General features: G+C 41.8%; 1 protein-coding gene across 1 annotated transcript; it reads right to left on the bottom strand.

Annotated features, from left to right (window-relative positions):
• Positions 1-485: 485 nt before the first annotated feature.
• LOC135727296 (uncharacterized) lies at positions 486-22,714 on the bottom strand. The gene is made up of 9 exons (XM_073812469.1): positions 22,624-22,714; positions 22,273-22,476; positions 22,137-22,193; positions 21,672-22,017; positions 11,839-11,917; positions 10,953-11,021; positions 4,464-4,586; positions 1,470-1,634; positions 486-1,251 (listed from the first exon to the last, which is right to left on the bottom strand). The coding sequence occupies exons 7-9, from the start codon at positions 4,467-4,469 to the stop codon at positions 640-642; spliced, it is 783 nt and encodes a 260-aa protein (XP_073668570.1). The 5' UTR covers positions 4,470-4,586; positions 10,953-11,021; positions 11,839-11,917; positions 21,672-22,017; positions 22,137-22,193; positions 22,273-22,476; positions 22,624-22,714; the 3' UTR covers positions 486-639.
• Between the last annotated feature and the right edge of the window lie 1,108 nt (positions 22,715-23,822).

Here is a 23,822-nt window from a genome sequence, read left to right as displayed (position 1 = left end):
ATAGTAATACCTTCCAGAAAATGCTTTTCTTTACAATACATCAAATGAAAGAACAGATCCTTTTAAACAACAAAAAAACTTTCATGTTGTCTTTATTTATACTTATTTATCACCTCTTATATGGGTAGGATTCGTCCAAAAATACCACATTTTGAATAAAAAAATAAATTATTAAAGATCAGATTTAGAAAGATGATCCAAATATAGAGTATTTACTGCTTTTGGATTCATAATAGGGATGTGCATGTATGTCACGTATGGCTCTCTGGTATCTCTTGACATTTGATGTTTAAATATGAGATGATATTGAACTTGTGACGTTTTATCAAAAATGAATCCGAAAATGACGGCATCCATTTTAACCATAGTGCCTCGACTCGAGATGAGCGCGGATCGTCCGGTTGAAAGAAAGCTCGAATTGCTTTCTTTTAAATGCTCGGAAAGCACTTTCAACAATGTCTGTCCTCACAACGTTAATTCGATTTGCTGTTGGTGGCACCACGTCAAAATGAATATTTGAATGCAAAGTGCGTAATACATCCTTTATGTTGGAATCCAAAGGACTCCGAGAAGAATGTTCAGAAAGTGTAGAGCGTGAAGGAGACCATGGAGGTATGGGTGATGGAGACCGTGGAGACCCTAAGAGAGACCGCGGAGGAGACCACAGAGGAGACTGCGGAGGATACCACAGAGGAGACCCCGGAGGAGATCCAGACATAGGAAGCGGAAGAGATCCAGACGGAGGAGATCCAGACGGAGGCCGCGGAGGAGATCCAGACGGAGGCCGCGGAGGAGATCCAGACGGAGGCCGCGGAGGAGATCCAGACATAGGAAGCGGGGAGATCCAGACATAGGAAGCGGAGGAGATCCAGACATAGGAAGCGGAGGAGATCCAGACATAGGAAGCGGAGGAGATCCAGACGGAGGCCGTGGAGGAGATCCAGATGGAGGCCGCGGAGGAGTCCCAGACGGAGGCCGCGGAGGAGTCCCAGACGGAGGCCGCGGAGGAGTCCCAGACGGAGGCCGCGGAGGAGTCCCAGACGGAGGCGGCGGAGCAGTCCCAGACGGAGGCGGCGGAGCAGTCCCAGACGGAGGCGGCGGAGCAGTCCCAGACGGAGGCGGCGGAGCAGTCCCAGACGGAGGCGGCGGAGGAGAACCAGACGGAGGCCGTGGAGCAGTCCCAGACGGAGGCCGCGGAGGAGAACCAGATGGAAGGGAACCAGATGGAGGCCGCGGAGAACTAGACGGAGGCTGGGATAAATAAAAATATTATCAAGCAACACCAGCGATAACTGTAACTTCATTGATGAAGTTATTCAGTGTTTGATTACTGTAATGGCTTTTAATGGTTTTGTTTTTGAGTAAAATAATATCACACTTTCCAAACCATTTGTATTACCATTGTATTGCATAAATGTAAGCATTATAAAACATTATTTGCATAATTTTATTTCTTAAGATTAACTAACCTGACCACCATGTATCCAGTGAATAAATATGGTTGTTGACTCCAATAAACCATTTTCTCTTATGGTTCCAGTCTGCTGACTGTTAAGTAGTAAGAAAAGACTTGGAGCAGTTAAAATAAAGTCATCTGTTGCAGAAGGAACAGCCCCAGCAAAAGAAATTAGGCTCTGTAAACAAAGAACATATGTTAGGCATATTACACGGCTGGTGAAGACAAAGGAACCTATGAAACATAACAACTAACACAAAAAAATAAGTGCTTCAGAAGTATCAGGTACCATCAGGTGCTAGCTAAGGTGCCTGGGTTATTAAAGACTAGTGTAAGGCCTGATGCCAAACCCTAATTAAATCAATCTTTGTAATCTAAACATTGCAATTGGATTAAAAAGCAAATTTACATGTACTGTACATCCTATGTAATCCGAATGTCTGTGCAATCCAAATGGATATTTATAACTAACCCAAAATAATCCATGACTATTCACGGCCCAAATAACAATAACTAATAGACAGAATTTTGTCCCAAAAAACCCAGCCGAGACAGTTAAACAGTAGCCCAAATCTGAACTAGAAAAAAGCAGCACAGCATCTCTCAACGGGTTTACGTTTTATCTCTGGATAAATGTACAAAGCTGAGTTAGAGAAAGTTTTTTTCTTGCAACAGACTGAGAAAATACTTTGATTCACGCGTTTACATGCCTAATTTTTTCCTGATGATCGGATCACAGTTTGGACAACCCCTCCCCCCAATAAGATCAAAATAAGCATCTGATCAACCTTAATTGTTTTGAATAAGGTGTTAACATGAGGCTTTTCAATACAATTGAGCTATCAGTGGGATTACAACCGGATTACGTGGTTGCATCTAAATGTATATAGTGAGAACTAAGTCAGCCAATCGCAGGATACAGAATGTTCTACTCTCATAATAATATGGGAGAAGGTAAGCATTCATTATTTTAAAGGCAGTGCAATGATTGTTTGGGCCTTTCTTCTGTTGAGTAGTGTTTGTTTAGTAGTGGTGTGACGAGACACTTAATCCACGAGACGAGACACCAGACTGGATTCACGAGAACGAGACAAGACGATATTTTTACACTTTAAGAAATCCTCCATGATAAAATAAATGAATAAGAAACTGAAATCACGTCATTTTTAAAAGTTTCAACTAATCAAGGACTGTCCCTAACAATTTTTTTGCTAACTGATAATGAAGTAATTTGTTATTTTTTGGGTAATAAAAATAGAGCCAAGTGAGCAGTAGTCTTTTAAATTACATAATAACGAAGATGCAATAATAATTGGTTCAAATAAAGTATTAAAGGCAAGTTACATTAAACAACATTTAATTAAAGTTACATTAACAAACACATTACATTTGTGTCCTATAAATAAAAAGCATTATGTATGTATTATAACAAATGCCTGCAGAGGGCGATAGTGGACTCGTCTCGCGGACGCCATTTTCACTTTCGACGGAGAGAAACGCAAATTTTTAGTCAAACAATGTTTAAATCCATTTGAATATTTAATGTAAGTCCATTTATTTACAATAGAAATGATACAGCCACTGTCATTTTTTGAGCAAGAACATGCAGACATTAAATCATGTAAACTCTGTGTGAGGGTTTAATCTGGTGAGACTTCTGACACTGATCAACAGACAAACACAATGCATCTCAGACTTCATGTGAGTTCCCGAACGAACATTATTGGAAACCCAACCAAAAAAGCAAAACGCAGTAAAAGACAGAATATAATCCATGCACTGTAAAAGGTTCAAACAGAAAGCTGCATCCTCCGGATGTCGCATATGCAGGCTGCATACATCATCAAGGGTTATTTCAGATAATTTATTATCAAGGGTTATTTCAGATAATTTATTATCAAGGTTTATTTCAGTTAATTTATTATCAAGGTTTATTTCAGTTCATTTATTATCTGAGCATTACATGCGCAAGTTGTGAGCAACTAAAAAAATTTGCGATTAACTAAATAATTAGTAAACTTTATAATTGTTAATATTCTCTAATAAGACAGTTTTTATGAAGTAAATTCAGTTTAAAAATGCGACCTCCGAAGGATGTAGTCTTTTATTTCAAAATAGGCCAGCATTTCACCTCCAAAAGAAATCCAGATCTCGTTGCACGAGATCTCGTCACACCCCTATTTTTTAGATATCAATTTTTTTATTATTATGAAGTGTGAGGGGTAATTATTAGTTTGTATATTTAAAGTATTTTACTGTGTAAATATTTGATATTATTTCAAGTATACATTTATGATTTGCTTACATTAAGATTGAAGTGTTTTTATATTTTGGATACATGGTAATCATCAATAAAAATCATATTTACAATGTTTCATTCACAATTTGCACAATCATGTGCAATTAAGCACAAACCTCCTAAAGGGCCGTTCACATTATAACGATAACTATAACTCTAAAAAATACAGTTTTGAAAACCATTTTATGTTAAAGGGACACTTCACCCATTTGCATAAAGCTTTGTATAGTTAGAACCCCAGTCATGTTTTTGAATGATCATGCATTATTTTCTCAGTTGTTGCTGAGACAGGAGAAATACAGACTTCAGTGTTGCACTTCCTTCTTTCAATGATGTAAAAATCATCATTTTGCATCATTGAAAGAAGGAAGTGCAATATCTTTGTTGAGGGAGTGAGACTACAAACACCCCTTTTCTCGGTCAAATAGGCACCAAATTCTAAATGTATGTTACATTTCGACTACAAATATGACACACTTTTAATAAAGATTAATGTTTCTACGGGTGAAATGCTCCTTTAAAGATAATATCGGAGTTCACACCACTTTAATTTTCAGGTTATTTCCACTTTTATGTTAAAATAACTCAAGATGATGGGATCTTCTTTTCAAGAATTTAGGTAAACTGTGCATGTGTAAAGGGGCTTCTGTTACATTTAATTCATTAAGACTTCATAGGTAAATTATGTCATTGGACTATTCCACATACCTGCATAGGGCTGTCAAGATGGAAATCCCTCCTACGATAACTTCCATCAGAATAACGGAACTAAAAGGAAGTTCCACCTGTTTCAGAAGCCATTTCTGCCTCAGCCATCCTCTGATTCACAATCTGTGTAAATGATTAACAATGAATTAGTGTCTTTTCAACCCTCCACTCCAGGGGTGCCCAATCGTACTCCTGACAATTGACTGTCCTGTAGAATTTTGGCCCAACTATAATCAAACACTCCTGCCTTTAACTATGAAATGATCCTAAAGACCAGGGGCGTCACTAGGCTCATTTTAGGGGGGCTTCAGCCCCCCTAAAATTCTGTCCAGCCCCCCTAAAAAAATATTTGATTCATTAATTTGTGATCGCTTCAGTCCCCTATAAAAACTCTTTAGAAAAGGCGGAATGCTGCGTCAAGTTTCGGCTCCACCCCTGATCGGAGTCAGAATGGATTTAGCGCATTTTTCAATCCGCAGGGGGGCCGAGCAGAGCGAACATCAGTAGTACGGGGCGGACTGGCCATCTTGACCTGGCGGCTGTTCTAACCTGCCGTGCAGTCAGCTCAGGTTGACATGTGAAATAATATGATATGAATGAATGACGGACCTCTTAAAATCTACGAGTCAGTCAATCGCGGTGAGAAAATGCCACCATGACCAAACGGCGGCAACCCACTGCTTTTTGGCTTTATCTAACAAATATGCAGAGGTGGAAGTAACGAATTACAACTACTCACGTTACTGTAATTAAGTAGTTTTTTCGTGTACTTGTACTTTTATGAGTAAATCTTTAAGTCTGTAATTTTCCTTGTACTTAAGTACAAATTAAGGTAAGTAATGTACTTCGCTACTTTGAAAATCACATTCGTTACTAAGTACTTGTAGAATTTGAATTAAATTAATATTCAAATCTTTGACAGCATATGGATATCCAATAGAAATAATTGATCGTGGGTGGGCCAATAAAAACCCTTTGGACCGGAAAAAAGCCCGGTCTCTGGAGAGCGATTCAATCGATCCTCGCGCGTCCTTCACTGTGACGTTGTATTTAATGTCAAAGAACTGTGGCGTTATGGACGCTGAATTAATTTAAAATTCCAAAGAAATACCGGATGATGAGTGCCCATGGCCGCACCTGGGAGTTGTTCACAAACAGAGGAAGGAAAGGAGACAGCGTGCAAATGTAATGCCAACTTTGTTTGCCATCTGCAGTGATTTCGGCTTACAATACAGCCTCTAATCTCAAAAAGCACATTATGGTAAGAAGACGGGGAGAGTGGGGTAAAGTGAGACATCGGGTAAAGTGAGACACCCCCTGTATCTAGGCAATGGAACACATTTGTGGTCCTATGACCATTATGTTTTTAAGCCCCTCAAATTTCCCCTTGGCCATGAAGGACAGGACCTCATGCTGCTGTGGTTAACATGTTTTTTTCACAAAAATATATTTTTTGCTTGTAAAAGTAAATTTTCTTGCTGTCAACTTAATCAACTGTTGTGCCAAAGCAAATTGATTCAGGTAGAAAAACTTATATCACACATGTTTATGAACTACCAACATATAAAACCTTGTGTTGATGCTAGCTGAAGATTAGCCTGAATTTCCAAGAGAGAGAGTTTTTTTCCAAAATGTGGTGGTGGGGTAAAGTGAGACAAATGATGTGGGGTAAAGTGAGACACGAGGCACAAGTTCAGTTTAGTCTTAAACATATTTTAATGTAATATTACATTACATATGTTTTATTTTTAATGTTATAAACATTGCAGAAAAACCATTATGCCTAGTCAATACACCAGGAAGACAGCCTGGGGAAAAACACCCCTTGAGGAGATGGAGAGTGCAGCTGCTTAGGTCAAGGAAGGAAAGAATTCTCTAATGCTATGTACACACCAAACGCGAGGCATCATGGTACTGTGGGTTCACACCAGACACAAGTTCAACAATTTGCGCAAGTAGATTACATACAAAGTCAATGCAAAGACGCAATCAGACACGTCCTCGCATGTGGCGATGCGAATGACGTGATATGGGTGGCGCGTTTTCCACGAAAACACGCGCTATTCGCCGCAAACATGTCTTCGCCCAATTTGAAAATATTCAACTTGAGCGAAAAATTCCATTACACAATGTTAAATCCTGCGAGTAATCTAGATCAAGTAACGCACTGCCCCGCATTTGGTGTGTACGTAGCATTATTCACTCTAGATTACTCACGGGATTTAACATTGTGTCATGCAAATTTTTCGTTCGAGATAAATATTTTCAACTTGGGCGAAGACATGTTTGAGGTGAATAGTGCGTGTTTTCGCGGCAAATGCTCCGCTCATATGGCGTCATTCGCATCGCCCCAGGCGAGGATGCGTCTGATCGTGTCTTTGCATTAACTTTGAATTTAATCTACTTGCACAAATCGTTGAACTCACGTCTGGTGTGAACCCACAGTAAGAGCAGCTGCAAGGGATAGAAATATTGATAGATGGTTCTGATTGTCTTTTGCGCTGACCCGCAGACACTAGCTGGCTCTAAGGGTCCTTTGTTCTGACCCCCAGACTGCGTTCTAATCTAACTGGTTCTATATGTCATTTGAATGTTAATTAAAAAAAATTGAATTGTCGGAGCCAATGGTCTACAGTGGGCAGCGCTCCGACATGTGGTGCTTTCACACTTTCTGGGAGTTCGATTCCCGGCTCGTGGTCATTTGCCAATCCAATACCCTTCTCTCCTCCCTGTACTTTCCTGTCCTCTCCAAAACTCACTGTTAAATAAAGGCAAAAACTGGCCAAAAAATATAACTTTTGAGTTATGTTATGTTGTATTTGATTTTGGTTCAGAGTTACTGTACTTTCAAGTGTTTAGAAAAATAATGTTCTTAATTGACCAATCCCCTTGATTCTGTTACTAGTCCAACATTAGTTCTGGAATGTGTGGTTGTCAAGCTAGCCGTCAGGATTTTATCTGTTACAATATGTGCTGTTATGGTAGTTTCAGAGTGTAAAAAGTAAGTGGATCAGTTTACCCCGAGCTGGTTCACTTTACCCCCTTGATTTTTCTGGTCTGTCTCAGTTTACCCCTAAGCTGGGGTAAAGTGAGACACAAGACCACTTTTTTTAAAACAATCATATTTTCACTGCTCTTCGTCCTGAATACATTCTGGTAATTTCCATAGCTAGGAAACATCCTGAATTAATGAGAAATGTGTAAATTTGACTGATATATCATTTTAGCTCGCTTAGAGGGGAGCAAATGTAAAAAAATGTCTCACTTTACCCCACTCTCCCCAACCATATTTATGTGATCGTTTTCGTTTTTAATGTTGGGTAGACCTCACGATAATTTGACTGAAAACATCACTTGAAACATGAGCTTCAGTTACCTAAGTTAGGTGACGAGCACATAGACCGTAAAAAAAGGTTTAGCATTGAAAATGGCGCTCAAAGATGAATTTCATGTCATTGTTAACATTGTATTATTCATATTGAATCAGTGTTTTAAGCTTATAATAATAAAAACAGTCTAATAAGGACTCTTTTATCAAATTCGTCTGTTGCCGCGTCCCACTGGCGTAGCAGTGTAACTGCACTGACAGCCTGTCTAAATTACACATATGTCAGTGCTAAATGCTGATAACTTTTGAAATATTAGTAGGGTACTTTTTCAAAGCTTTCTTGTCCAATAATATTTTTTAACTCTTTTCCCCGCCATTGACGAGTTATCTTGTCAATTAAGAAAAAAAACATTTGCATAAAAAACGTGTTTCTGAAGAATTTATGTTAATGTGCAATACCGCGATTGTCCACTAGATAGCGGACTTACCCAATTTATGGATAAACTGAAGCCAAAACGTTTTTACTAATTTTATGTTTGATATTCGTTCTGAATCTGATCTCTAACTAAATTCCTTCACAAAAATGCAATTGTTTCAGCTTTTTGCTAAAAAAAAGTGTATTTGTAAAGAAAAATACCAATATTTAAGAGTTTATAAGCAGGGGAAAAAATATGATGAAGCGGTTTTTCACTTTTTTTATTGTTTGTTTGAAAGTAGAGGGTCTGTTCTTTCATTTGATATATTTGTATGTTTATATATTTTTAGAAGAAAATTTTCCTGGAAGGCATTTTGTAAAACTTTTGTGAAAATCATAAATGCTGGCGGGCAACTTTTCGAAAAAATGGCTGGCGGGGAATGAGTTAATGTAAAAAAATCTGTTTTTAAATAAAATAACCCAGCAAGCTTATTTATGTTGCATCATAATTCATTAATAATAATAACATTAGACCATTTTTATAACTTGATAAAAATTATATGAAGAAACAATAATAATAATAATAATAATAATTATTATTATTATTATTATTATTATTATAGCTGCTGTTAAAATCATTTAACATTCTTTAAACAGACAAAATTCCTGTACTATGTGTTTATTCGTATAAAACACAAATTGCCTGTTTTTAATCCATTCATATTTCTGATTTCATTCAATGGATTTAATGTTTATTCAATAAATATCACCGGCTAAAAAGTAATTTGTACTTGAGTAGTTTTTAAGAGGGGTACTTTGTACTTTTACTTAAGTACATTTTTAACACCAGTACTTTTACTTGTAACTGAGTATTATTTTAGCAACTACTTGTACTTGAGTACAAATTTTCAGTACTCTTTCCACCTCTGCAAATATGCAGCGCAAAGGAGACGCAGAGAGAGAGACAGACGCAGCGAGATACTGCAAAATCAATCACAGAAATATTCGCCAAGAAGGGAGCAGGTCAGTCAAGTTACCAGTAAAAGCACGCATCTATATTGCTTATTAACGTTACAGGTTTTTAAGTCAGGTGCTGGCGTGATGCATTGCTTTAAGGTTGTTGTACTGAACGCATCAGGCAGATCATTTCATGCAGCGAAATACCAGATTATTGTGAAGTGTATCCTTTTATAAAACTAGTTTTTTTTTGTGTGGAAAAACTGGATCAAACGTGCAAATCGAGCTTTTAATGGGCAATTCACCTTATACTTGCAGTAAAATAACTTTTTTAAAATCTAACAATATAAGTAAAGTATAGCTTATTAAATATGTTTGTTTCATTTAATTTAAAATATTAATATTTCAATATTTGAACTCCTGAAAACCTTTTAAAACGTGTAAGGCACCTGTGTATTTGTCTTTGGCATTGTGTATTCCTAGTAAGTTTTTGAGGGTTCAATGTGGTATTTTTAATATTAGCTTGGCTTGGTTTACCTATCTTAAAGGAACAGTATGTAAGAAATTTATATCAATTAATCATAAAATGGCCCTGATATGTCACTAGACATTAAGAAATCATTTTCATTTCAAATAGTTATATCACTGACAACAGTGGTCTGGCCAGGATATTGTCAATTAAAAAGTGGAGTTGCAGCCCTCAACTGATGTTTATGTTGTCGTTTTGTATATTGGCCACCAGCTGTGTGATTGCAGTTCCAGTTTTAGCCACATGTTTTGTGATTGCAATACCAGTTTTGGCCACAATCCTACATACTGTTCCTTTAAACGTATCAACATGTAAAAGAAAATAGTTTTGATTAAACTATATCAGAAAGTAAGTACCCATCCAGATAGTTTTATCCATTGTGGTAGCCCTTGCTTATAAAAAGGTTGGAGACCCCTGACCTACAGTATAGACATAGGGGCTGTTTCCCAAACAGGGCTTAAGTCTAGTTCAAGACTAAAATGCCTGTTTGAGTTTTAGTTCTTAACTAAAAGTAGCTTGCACTAACATATCTTAAAATACATCAGTCACATTGTTTTGTCTCATGATGCACACCTGTAATATTTTTGTAAGGTATGCTTGTAAAAACTACATAAACATCCTAATATAACTAAGGCCTTGTCCTGGCTTAATCAAAACCCTGTCCTGAAAACCAAATCATACTGCATCTTGACAACTCAGTATTAAGGTAGATCACTTGTTGGTCAGTCCCCTTTTCTATATTTTAGATCTGTATAATTCCCAGATTAACACAGTGGCTATCAACTAATAATATTAACCTATAAGATTAGCAAATCCGGTTTATGTTTACATTTATGTTAACACACACATTTATCTTATTTTCTGGTTAAAAGTTTATTTTGTCAAAAAAATCCTTGGCTAAGGTTTCTATGTGAGCATAGAAATGCAAACAGTAAAATGATGTGTTTGTACTGGAAATGTGTATGTGTATTTGCACAGTGAATAATGAATCAGGAAGTCTTCATTGTAAAAAAATCTCCATTCCCAAATGAAAATTTTCTAGTCCCATATGTGACACACAGGGAATACAATGGAATAGTGGATTGCAATAAGGTTAGTAGTATACAACCTAATAGGTAAATAATATTTTTTGATCATACCCTACTGGGGGCTGAGCCCCCCTAAAATGAAAATCCTAGAATCGCCCCTGCTAAAGACATTGATTAGTAGATGCATGCACCACTAATTAGGCTTGCAATACAAAAAACATTTGACACCTACATCGACACGCCTCTTCTCTGCCTCCTCTATACATTTAGCAATGCGGTGGGCCTCTCTCTCTCTCTGAGGCTGTTTACACTTGGTATTAAGATGTGTTTTCATCGATCGGATCACAAGTAGACGAGAGAGACACATTACGTTTACACCTGGTATTTAAATCCGTCTCTTTTGTCCACTTTCGAATGCTTCTGTCCTGAATACTGTGAGGGGGTGGTCTGTGAGAAGGTGGGCGAGTCTCTCTGCTGTCATTCAAACGCGAGCGGGAGTAATTATGAGTTTATATGGACGCAAACTAATATTATGTCGAAGTCCGCTGCTTGTTTAGCAAGTATACATGCTGCACAGTGTTTTGTACGTTTATATGTTGGAGCTTTCTCTGAATTTTCAGCGCAATTGATGAAATAGGATCGCGCAACTTTCAACCTTTCAAAACAAAACTACGGAGAACACCCGCAGTAGTTTTATCAATGAAAGGCTAAAAATAGCGCTGTTCACCGTATGTTCACGCCAGAAGTAAAAAAAATACGTAAAACTTGTGTTTAATACCTCAGATTAGATAAATGGGCGAAGAGAAGGCGGTCGCGTGTGGCTGTTCGAACACATTCAACCACATTGCGTTCCGCAACTCCAAAGCGATCCAATCGAAAGTGATTTCGACTACCTCTGGATGTGGTTGAAAGTGATCTAAAGTGGACGCGTTCAAAACGTTTTAAACACCGTTTACACCTGGCATTAACGTCGTCCACTTGTGATCCGATCGACGAAAACGCATGTTAATGCCAAGTGTAAACAGCCTCTCTGAGTCTATGCACACAACAGACATACAGAGAGTGATTAAATTCATTTTTTATCAAATTTAAAATTAGATAATATCTTATTGTATTACCTTCTGTCTGTCAGTTTCCAAAGCTCTTTGGAATGCTGCATCCTGTTCCATAATAAGAAAGTCTTTGTTGAAGACTTTCCTAAAATGAACGATCAACAGGCAATTTTGACATAGACATTGGATAGTGATTACGTGAATGAAAATTATTACTGAGTACTTCTAAACATATAAATATTAAGTATTGTAAATGAATATTACCATATTCTCCCAAATATAAGACAACCCCCTTTAGGAAAAATGCCTTTTAAAAAGCAACTCTTTCCTTTTACATGCTTTAATTTGAAAATAGTTTCATAAGTCAAAGGGTTCCCTTTCAGTCGGTCACTACGACGTCACGTCGTGACCGACGAATTGGGAACTCGCTTAGAGAGACCAATCTGCTTCGAACTCTACTAAAACGCCAATGAACTTGGCATTGAGATATTTGCATAATGCTGGCGCCGCCCCGCCAGGTGCGTATATAAGCCACAGGTGCAAATATGGAAATTAGCTTTTTCGCTTCGAAAGCCCGCATTATCTGCTACTGAGAAGCTACTCTCTGCTCTTCTGGGAATGGTTGCTGAAGTTGATTGACAAGCAGTACTGACACAGCGGACGCTCGCAGTATTCCACTGCTCTGCATCCTTTTTGTTTTGAGTTTAGTGTCTGCGTTGCCTCTCCCTGTGCGCATCATCAGCTGAGCACCTAAGAGTGATTTCCCTAAAGAGTGATACGTGAGAGCTCTGTGTCTTTTTAAAGACAGCCACTCTCTCGTATATTCGTAGATCAGCGTCCTTTTCAGGATAGCTTTTCCTCCGTGCGATCTTGGATGCGAGAAGTACAGGGATTCCAGTGACGGTCACGAGCGCTGTCTTCGTGCTTGGGCATCGAGCACTCCGAGGCTGCGTTCGTGGAGAGCTTTTGCTCTCTCTGTGAGAGCATAACCCTCTTGGATTGCGGAGACGACTGTCGTTTCTACGGGAACGGCGTCCGCGCCTTTGCACTGCTGAACGCCGCCATGGTGCGGCTGTCAAGCGCTCGCAGGACGCTCTTCGCATCACTACGCTGAGTAGGACGGAGGATGCGTCCTTCACCTACCGGCCTTCTCATCCTCAGCCGGTTGAGGCTCCGGTGGAGACTGCAGAGTCGTGTTCTGCGATTTCTGCCGAATCCATTGGACCTCCTTCTGATCCCGTCACTTCTGCAGCATCAGAGGGGTGCCCATTTTTTTTTTTTTCTCCGAGGAGGAGTCGTCCCGGAGATGGCGGCCGTGGCCGCTCGAGCGGCGAAGACGGTAGAGTTGGAGGGGTTAATCCCTCTCCGCCCGAACCGTCCCGCCCACATGATTGGTACTTCGGTGCTGCCCGGGCCTCTACGGTCCTCACCTCCTGTGCCTGCCTTTCCCGACGGCACGAAGAGCTGACGTGATTTGCGGCCGTCTCGGCCGTTCGGCTTTCACCCCTCACCTCCCTCACCAACGGAGCCGCTATAAGGACGGGGATCCACCCAACCCTTCCCTCTCGTGTTTGTATAGACAGTCGTCCGGTTACGGGCGCTGCCCATCAGGCATGTGGAGACGCGGCTTCAGCCCTGCACGCAATAACGTTGCTGCAGTGACTTTAGAGATTTACAAGGGAGGCCGCGACCTTCAGTCGTGCGATGTCCACCACAGTGGTTCAAGATCGCCACGTTTGGCGGTGTCTGGCTTACATGACGGACGCAGACGAGAACAACTTCCTGAATGCTCCTGTCTCACAGACTGGCCTCTTCAGCGAGCCCGGGGAGTCGTACAGCTCCGCTGCGCAGACTGAGGCGATCTCCTAGGTCGTGCCCCGGCGGAAGAGAGCTGCCCTGGTCCACCAACGCCGGCTCCTCAGTCTGCCTCTCGCCGTCGGCGTCCTGCGGCGGCCACCTCCGTTCCCCTCCTCGGACCCCATCTCGGCAGCGCAGGGGAACCGGTCGTCAGCAGCTCGCCCCGCCCGCTTAGCCGCTTCCCGTGAAAATCGGGAGTTTAAGTGGCCAGAGACGGGCGACCCGTAGTGGCAGAGGATCACTCTTCAGGAGACAGTGATTCGCTCCTTCCCCCGGTAGAGGGTCGGGTGGAAAATCCTTGGTTTGCATATGTTCCACCAGCTGTCCAGCCGGTACCCACTTAACCACACATAAGAGTGCATTCCTCTTTCCTCTCCAGGTCTCCGGAGGATCGAGAGAGCCGTGGGCGTACACCTGCTCACTCTACCTCTCCTCTATCGCCAGCGGGTGTCCTGAGGAGTCCGAGCTCTCCACTGAGGAGACCGGACCACCAGCACCCTCATCCGAGTCTGCGCTCTCCGCAGAGGAGACCAGACGACCGTCACCTTCAGCGGGCTCAGGTCAGTGTCACACACACATACTGTAGATGTTTATGCTGTCACAGCAGAAGCACCGGCAGTCTCACCTGTCTCGCTTCGCTGCCCCACCGCGGGTACTTCGGTAGTGTCGTTAATTCTCCTCGTACGGTCCCGGGATGCTTCGCTTCAGTTCCCAGCCCGTCTCGTTGGGTTTTACGCACTATCCACCTCGGTTACGTAATACAATTACCGGCACTCCCCCAAATTCTCGGGCATTCGTTTCACTATACTGAAAGCGTCCGATGCACATGTACTGCGTGCAAAAGTCGATGTCCTGCTGGCAAAGGACATTTCGAGCCGGTCCCTCTTACAGAGAATGATGATAAGGTTTTTCCAGCCTTTATCTCATATTACCCAAAATACGCAGTGGGTTACGACCGATTTATTTACGCACCGGCTCTACAAGTGTGATCCTTTAGGATGATACGCCGAGGCTCGTATTTCAATATTCAAATCGGTTTGCAGCCTTAGACCTGTAGACGTGTACTTTGTGTCCATCTCCCCTCGCCTTAGACCGTTTTTCGCTCTGCGTTCGTGGGGTGGGCATATTAATACTAAGTACACCATTCGAGCTGTCTCTCTCTCCCCGTGTCTCCATGAAAGTGCTAGTCATGGCATTAAAATCTCCGAGAGAGAGAGAGCGTTGTTCGCATTCTGCTTATATTTACGTCAACTATAATGGCTCGTTCTTGGCAAACGTGCGCGAACACAGAGATTTAATGCTTCAGCATCTCGCTCGTTTAAGTCATCAGGTCAGCTGGGAAAAGAGCAACTTTGCCCCGTGCAGAGGATCCTTTTCTCAGTATGGAAATAGACTCGATCGATTTATTGGCGTGTTTTACAAGAGCGCGCAACCAGTCAGTTCTGACTTGCCTCGGTTTAATTCGAGGGAAGTACGCGGTCCCTCTGAAACAATTTCAGAAGCTCCTGGACATATGACAGCATGCTGCGGCTGTGACACTGCTCGAGCTGCTTCATATGAGACCGCTTCAGCATTGGTTTTACGATCGAGTCTCAAGGAGAGCGTGGCGCAACGGCATACACTGTGTAACCATTACACCTGCGTGTCATTTCAATTTTACCCCGTGGCAGACCCAGCATTTCTGATAGCAAGATATGCCCCTGAGTCGGGTCTCCTGGCATTCTGTAGCACATACAATGCCCCCAGCACGGGATGAGCAGCCACGTATGACGGGCTTGCAGTCTCAGGGGTGTGCATAGCACCCCAACTGCCGCGAGCGGTGCGCTGTATATCTGGGACTTGTACGCTCCGCTATGGAGATGCGAGGGAACGATGTATTAGCCGACACCGACAACATTGCGACTGTTGCGTTATTTACCGTTAAGGCGGTTTTTGCACTCTCGTCACCTGTCGCATCTCGCTCGTCATCTCCTCCTTTGGAGTCAGAAGCATCTGAGGTCCTTTCGTGCCATTTACATCCCGGGTTCGCTCAATACAGCGGCAGACGCGCTTTCCCGAGCTGCGCGCCCCGGTGAATGGCGACTCCACCCCCAGACGGTCCAGCTAATTTGGAAGAAGTTCGGTCGTGCGCAGATACATCTGTTTGCGTCGCCGGACGATACCCACTGTCGCCGGTTTTTATTCATTAACCGAGGGCAGCCTCGGCGTGGATGCGTTGGCACACAGCTGGCCGCGGGGGACGCGAAAATACGCATTCACTCCAGTGAGCTTAATCGCACAGACACTGTGCAAAGTCAGGCAGGACGAGGAGAGCCTTTCGTTAGTCGCCCCATACTGGACGACCAGGAATTGGTTTTCAGAGTTAATGCTCCTCGCGACAGCCCCTCCCTGGCGAATTCCCCTAGAAAGGACTTTCTTTCTTTAGAAAGGGGCACATTATGGCACCCGCCCCCCGACCTGTGGGATCTCCATGTATGGTCGTTGAGTGCGCGCAAGGTTTAGGTGATTTATCGCAAGCGGTATCTAACACCATCGACGCGGTACGAGCACCGTCCACAAGACGGGCTTACGCGCTTAAATGAAACCCTTTTCGTCACCTGGTGCTCTTCGCAACGCGAGGACCCCAGAGAATGTTTAACTTTGTGCTTTTATATATCCTCAACATAGGTTAGATGGTAGGCTGTCACCCTCCACCATTAAAGTTGATATCGCCGCTATTTCTGCTCATCACTCGCTTATTAACGGCAGATCAGTTGGCAGCATGATTTGTTTATTAGATTTTAAGAGGCGCTCGCAGGCTAAACCCCTCGCGCCCTCCCTCTATTCCTCCTGGGACCTGTCCATGGTGCTGAAGCCCTACTACAGGTTCCGCGTTCGAGCCTTTGCAGTCTGCGAGTCTGAAGTTTTTGTCAATGAAAACTCTGACCCTGATAGCATTGGTCTCCGTGAAGAGAGTAAGGAATTTACATGCATTCTCTGTTGACGATTCGTGCCTTCAGTTTGGTCCTGCTGTCTCACTGAGACCCAGACCAGGCTACGTGCCCAAAGTTCCCACCACTCCCTTCAGAGATAAGGTGGTGAGCTTGCAAGCGCTCCCCTCCCGGTGGAGGGCAGACCCAACCATGGCTTTATTATGCCCCGTACGAGCGTTACGCATCTACGTGGATCGCACATAAAGCCTTAGGACCTCAGATCAGCTCTTTGTTTGTTATGGTGGTCAGCAGAGAGGGAAAGCTCTCACTAAGCAGAGGATGTCTCATTGGATAGTTGATACTATCGCCCTTGCTTTTAATCTGCAGGGCATTCCTTGTCCATTTAATTTGAGAGCTCACTCTACTAGAAGTGTTGCCTCATTTTGGGCATTCGCTCGTGGTTCCTCGCTAACAGACATCTGCAGAGCTGCTGGTTGGGCGACACCTAATACGTTCATTAGATTTTACAGTGTTCGTGTCGAGCCTGTCTCCTCTCGTGTTCTTTCCTCGTTAGGGGAAGCACAGAGAACAGGCTCGCAGGTCGGCTTGCAGCCTCCGACTGCTGCTCCAAACTGAGCTCAGTATGGAAGGCCATCGAGGCAAAAACGCGTAATAATTTGTTTTGCCTTCCTCCGCTGCCTTGGCAGCCTGATGTTGCGGAGCATTCGCTGCCAGCCTATCACTAGCTGCATCCTCGCGAACCTGTGTTTGGCTCGGGCATCCACATTGCGTCCCACCGGGTTCCTTTGTGAGTATTTTTCCGTGGGGTTAATCCTACTAGCCCACGTTTCCCTCAGCAGAGCACTGCTTTGCTTACACAGCCACGGCTGTCATTTATACCTCAACTACGGTTGACTTTCGCCCACCAATAGCCCTTAACGGGGCGGTGGCTTCCGCAGCGTTCCTATACCGCTCAGATAGGGCGCTTCCCAGTCGCTGGCACTACTGTGGGGTTAAAGGAACATCTAGTGCCCGGCCTTCTGCCTTAAAACCTAATTCTCCTTATCCTTAAGTGGAACCGGAGGGCTTTACGCAGTCACTGGAAGAGGTCAGCCCTCAGTGGCGTTTTGGTAGGGATTCCCAATTCGTCGGTCACGACGTGACGTCGTAGTGACCGACTGAAAGGGAACGTCTCGGTTACATATGTAACCCTCGTTCCCTGAAGGAAGGGAACGGAGACGTCACGTCCCGTCGCCACAGGGCTGCTCCCTGCTGTTTATCGGCCGGTCACACTTTCCGGCTTTCTCAGCGAAATGAAGCTAATTTCCATATTTGCAACTGTGGCTTATATACGCACCTGGCGGGGCGGCGCCAGCATTATGCAAATATCTCAATGCCAAGTTCATTGGCGTTTTAGTAGAGTACGAAGCAGATTGGTCTCTCTAAGCGAGTTCCCAATTCGTCGGTCACGACGTGACGTCTCCGTTCCCTTCCTTCAGGGAACGAGGGTTACATACGTAACCGAGACGTTTCACACATATGCACAAACACATGCAAACTAGATCCACCAAGAGGTGAGAGCCTATTGCCCCGTTTCTAAAACCTCCGGCCACTGTGGAGATTTCTGATAACCATAGTTACTGTATGTGTTGCTGTGTCAACTGGAAGAAACAGGGGTTTAGATTCTGAAACGTCACATTATGTGCCTGAAAATGCTGAATGTCATGTGAGCGCCCTATGTTTACAGTTAAAAGGAACAGGAAGTCGCTCATGTTATTCGTTGGTGCCGATTCTGAGGATTTTGATTGACTTGTGTTGTGGTTTTCTTTTTCCTCCAATGAAACAATCTTCAGTCTTAGGTTTTGATTTCAAGAGATAGACTTTTATTTTCCGGACAAAATAAGAAGCCGAGACTCCCCTGGTTAATCCCCCCAGAACCAGCGTCCTGGGAGGATTCCCCAAATCAGTCTGACTTTCTGAGCCAGGCTTGGTAAATATATATGGTCTTTGTCCCTCCCCTCATGGTTACAACAATATGTTTATTTTCAGGCAAGACCCACATGACATTCCTCAGACCAGTGTCTTCTTCCCGTGACCTATTTGACCCTGGCCATTCACTTACTTAAACCCTTTGTGCCCTTTGACATGAAACACACACAGCTGGGTTGCAATAGCAATCCCATGGCAAACTCCTGACTTACACACAGCATAACACATGACACAAATACTGCATAACTTCATGGTAAACAAATTGCATGTGATTATAATGGTAAACTCATATTCATGTAGATTGGGATTAAAATAAACTTCTTCACTTGCATGACTTTATTCCCCTCCCTACACTGCTGCCGTTTGGCATTGTTATTATAGCACCCGAAGGCATATTTATGCAGGTTAATGTAAATGACAAGTTTTAGAAAACAATGTTGTGTGCCCAACGTTATTATTGAAAACGGGGGCAGGGAAATATTTGTTTCTTTAAATACCCAGCTATGTGGTCTATGTGTGTTTGTTTTGATGCACCTCTACGTAGACCAATCCTGCTCCTGAAGGGTCGGTGTCTCTGCAGAGTTTAGCTCAAACCCTAAATAAACACACCTGAGCACCTTAATTAGCTGCTTTAGGAGTGTTGGATTAGGGTTGGAGCTAAACTATGCAAAACTATGGTCTTCCTGGAGCAGGATTGGTGACCCTTGACATAGACCAATACAAGCACAGCTCTACAAGAACAAAGATTTCTGTATTCTTTCTAAATGTTCTCGCAGAACTTTACCACATGCCAGTCGGCTTGCTTGGGCAATTAATTGCATTATTTTATTTGAACACGTTAATGATTAATAAATTATTTGTATGCATTTATGCTGACGTTTAAACTTTAAATGAATGAAATTCTAAACGTAAGTTCAGGAGAAGCACAAACATTTAGTTATGTTAATCATCAATAAAAATGATAAAAAAAAGGTAAATGCATTCCTCCTCCTTCCCCATCTCCTCCTTCACCACTCCACTATTTTCCTTCAAGTGCCCATATTATGATAGCTTTACCACAAGTTAAATAGGTGTATGAGTTCCAAAAAGCATGTTTCAAAAGATGTTTGCTCGAAATAGCTTGTAGGAAAAGATTGTTACCCATCTCTAGTAGCCTCTGTTTCAGGGCAGTTCAGATTGTGCCGTTTTGAGCTAGTCTTTCTTACATATTTATGAGCTGCTGCTCCTTTGATCACGCCCCACTACTAACGCCATGTGCGCGTGCATAGTGATATCGTGAGCAGTACAGACCGTACTGTGTTATTATTTTATATATTATTATTATTAACGGTTTATGTTGCCAACAGACAAATCAAGCAGAAAAGTATCACTAATAAGTAACGTTACACTACAGGAGAAGAAACTCATGACACACAATGATTCCAGAGTAAATTGTGATGTAGCAGTCTCAACAATAAACGCGTTTTCCCTGGACAATACTAACATATTCCAGTTATAAAACATTTTCAAACGCATTATTTTCACAAATTACAGAAATTAAGACCCGGCGGGGAATGTATACTGCTTGTGGACCGCGTGCTAATTGCTAGAAGCTAACGGGAGGTCCGGACCGTTACAGTTATTAGAGGCTCTGGGGTTAGCCTCATCAGAAAAGCCGGGGCGGTAAGGCCCGGTCTCGGTGTGTCAAACTCATCATGACACACAAAGATTCCAGCGTAAATTGTGATGTAGCAGTTTTAACAATAAACTCGTTTTCCCAGGACAATGCTAACATATTCCTGTTATAAAACATTTTCAAACGCATTATTATCGCAAATTACAGAAATTAAGACCCGGCGGGGGATGTATACTGCTTGTGGACCGCGTGCTAATTGCTAGAAGCTAGCGGGAGGTCCGGACCGTAACAGTTATTAGATGCTCGGGGGTTAGCCTCGTCAGAAAAGCCGGGGCGGTAAGGCCCGGTCTCCGTTAGTTTGGCAAAACACTTTTAGTTTGGCAAAGCACCATTACTTAGTTCTTGTAGAATTGTAAAATAATGCCGTTAAATATTTTTTTTTAACTTTCGAAACCACGCTGCAAACCATCTAGCCTGCAAAAATATCTATATAGCCTAACTTAAACAATTTTAACATCACTATACATTTAAAAGGTATAATTTACGGGATTAGCATCAATGTATGATCTCTGTTTTGAGATATAGATGCTCTAATGTTGTATTTTGTGACCGAAGATGACAACATGCAAAATATAACGTGACTTCTTACCTTTTTTTGTTGATACAACGATCGCGAATCGAATCCAGTCTGTTTTAGATGTGTGAAATACATTCAATGACCATTTTTGTCCACAAATGCGTATAATCCGTGAAATATAGATACATAGTGACCGTCTGTGATAGTCTGTTGTTTACATCACATTTCGGTAACACACTGTATATAAGATTACTCCGGGTTCCAAAAACCACGCGTTAAAACTTTGCTTTTAAAAGTAGGCGGGAGTATAATCCATAATATTCAGAGCCATATCCATGGCTCTGATAATATCCAAATTGCTGTTATTTCCGTGAGACATGATAACAGCATAGAGGGTGTGACTGCTCTGTGCTATCTAGCTACATGGTGGGTGGAGACCTGCGAGTGGGGTGGTGGGCGGGAAAATTCAAACTTAATGTGACGAAACGGTTTGTTACGTCACAACGGAGCTGAGTTTTAACTAGCGCAATCTGAGACTCAAGGCAGAGGACATTCAGAAACCTGTATCTCACTCAAAACAGCATGGATGGATTTTTTTCCAAGTTTGTATGCGTGTGGGAGCATCAGAGACACAAATGAACACCCCAAAACCCAGAAAAAGTGAGTTTTTCATAATACGGGCACTTTCATGCACTTTTAAAACAAGGGGGTCATTTACCATTGAACTGTTAAGACTGAATGGGCATGGGTGTGAATTTACATTAAATTCAGTGATTGTTTTACATATCACTAGGTAGGAGCTACTTTGAGAACCACTGGTCTAAAGCTTAAATATAAGATACCTTTTATTGACTTTCAAATAAAAAAATTGTATATTAGGACAATACAATCAATTGTTGTACGCTTTTTAATCATGTACATTAACTTAATGTTGTGCATGAATCAATACCATTTGATGTTGTCTGGTTGATTGTGTAACTACACCACTCTCCCCAACAGAATTAACCATTGTGTCCTGTATGGGATGTCAACAACAGAAGTCAGTGTTATTTTTATACTAACAGTGAACATAAATGGTGCTGAATGATCACCATATTTTCCTCAGTGTTATGTGTGTCTGCCACGTCTTATGTATCATCCTCGGTAGTGTCCTCACGAGCAGATGTGTCTGTCACGTGTGATGTATCATCCTCAGTGTCCTCACAAGCAGATGAGTCGGTCACGTGTGATGTATCATCCTCAGTATCCTCACGAGCAGATGTGTCTATCTCATGTGACATATCATCCTCAGGATCCTCATGAGCAGATACATTTACCAAAAATAATACAAATACAGAAATAGATTTACAGTTGCCATTTTTAACACAACTCTGTATTTTATTAATGAAAATTCCAAAGTACTTTTGTTCCTTACCAAATCTACCACTTGACTGCTATCACTGTCACTGCCACTATCACTGTGAATGTCATGCTACAAAATATGGAAACATTAGCAAAAACATTAATTCTGTGCTACAAACCAGAGAAAAAGATTCTGGAAGTTTTTTTACCTCAGGACGAATATATACTGCTGATCGTCCCATCACTTCACCTGAACGAGTGGCTTTGGGAGTAAAATATTCCACTGGGGTTACAACTCTATTTACAAAGGTAAAAATTTTGTGTTTTTAGCTGTGGAAATATTGTTCGTAGATGGTCTTTAAATCCATTTGCATCCACATTTTTGGGGACTTTGTGGATCTTTACTAGTTCAGCTAAAAAGAAACAATAATATGGAGAAATATTTAGAAAGAAACACATTGATGGTTTTCAACTCGGCTTATTTTAACTTATGTTAAACATATAATCATTATTTGTAATTATCTCTTTGACAAGATGTCAATATTTTAAATATGTTTTACCTTTTCGACAGTTGAACATCTGTTGGTGACTCAACATGAGACAAATCCTCATTGAGCATGTGTTGGCCTCCACAGTTTTTGGAGTACTTTATTAAAACAAAAGAGCACACAAGCAATAACACAAAGTTGGTAATGGTTATATAATACATATGCAGTTGTGTTGGGATAAATTGGAAAGTATGGGCACACTAAGACAATCCCCATGTGTGGATATAATTACATACGTGTCAAATAAAAAAAATTTCAAGTGAGTTTTATAAACTGCATTATTTTATAAATTTCCTTGTGTGGTGAAAATCAAGTTCACAATGTCCGGGCTCGTCAATGCTAGCTACGCTTGTATGCTGTGTGGGCTAACCTGACCTATTCTACCCTTCACAGGATTACCATTTCATTGTTGTGAAGAGTTTGGATTTTAGGATTCCCTGTTCTACATCTTTGGCTCTGGAGTGAGTGAGTGAGTGAGTGAGTGTGTGTGTGTGTGTGTGTGTGTGTGTGTGTGTGTGTGTGTGTGTGTGTGTGTGTGTGTGTGTGTGTGTGTGTGTGTGTGTGTGTGTGTGTGTGCTGGACTCTCATTTATTTGCATTTATCGTTTATCTCAACTGTTGTTTACTTTTAATCCTGCCTCCATTGTCTCCTGTCACTGACACCTATGTGACGTCTTTAATATGCTTTAAGTTATGTGTAAAATAATCATTTAACTCCATTACTAAGTATTTTCTCCATAAAACATCTGTGGTTACTTTTTTAACATCGAATACCTAAGAGAAGGGAACTAGACATTGCATAAGCTACTGTATTACTGCTCAAATCACCTTTACTGTTTGTTCAGTCGAAAGAATCTGGTTATTTTGCACAGATGGGCTAAATAGTTGGCATTGGCCAGGCGTTGTTCAGTAAAGCTTCAAAGAAACCATAGCGTCCGCTCGTGACACAATGTCAAGAGCGTTTTTACGGAAAAGAACTGGAATTTACAAAACAGTCTCATTTTTATGCTTTGAAATCGCCTCAGTTTCCTACATCACAAACATGTAACCAATCACATCAACAGAGTTAAACGAGTGGATAAGGGGCCTGTACCATGAAAAAGGTTAAACAAACTCAGTGTTACAGGATAAGTTTCAATTTGACAAAAACAAGCCATTATGAACAGGCCTTGTTGTTTCAAGCTATTGTCATGGTTAGTGTTGTACGATGCA

Source organism: Paramisgurnus dabryanus, chromosome 17 (genome assembly GCF_030506205.2).
Source record: "Paramisgurnus dabryanus chromosome 17, PD_genome_1.1, whole genome shotgun sequence".
Classification (NCBI taxonomy): Eukaryota; Metazoa; Chordata; class Actinopteri; order Cypriniformes; family Cobitidae; genus Paramisgurnus; species Paramisgurnus dabryanus.
This window is presented reverse-complemented; position numbering and strand designations above follow the sequence as displayed.

Coding starts and splice junctions, on each gene's coding strand:
- LOC135727296 (XM_073812469.1), bottom strand. Junction 1,252..1,469: donor ACTGGATACATGGTGGTCAG/GTTAGTTAATCT, acceptor TATTTATCCCAG/CCTCCGTCTAGTTCTCCGCG.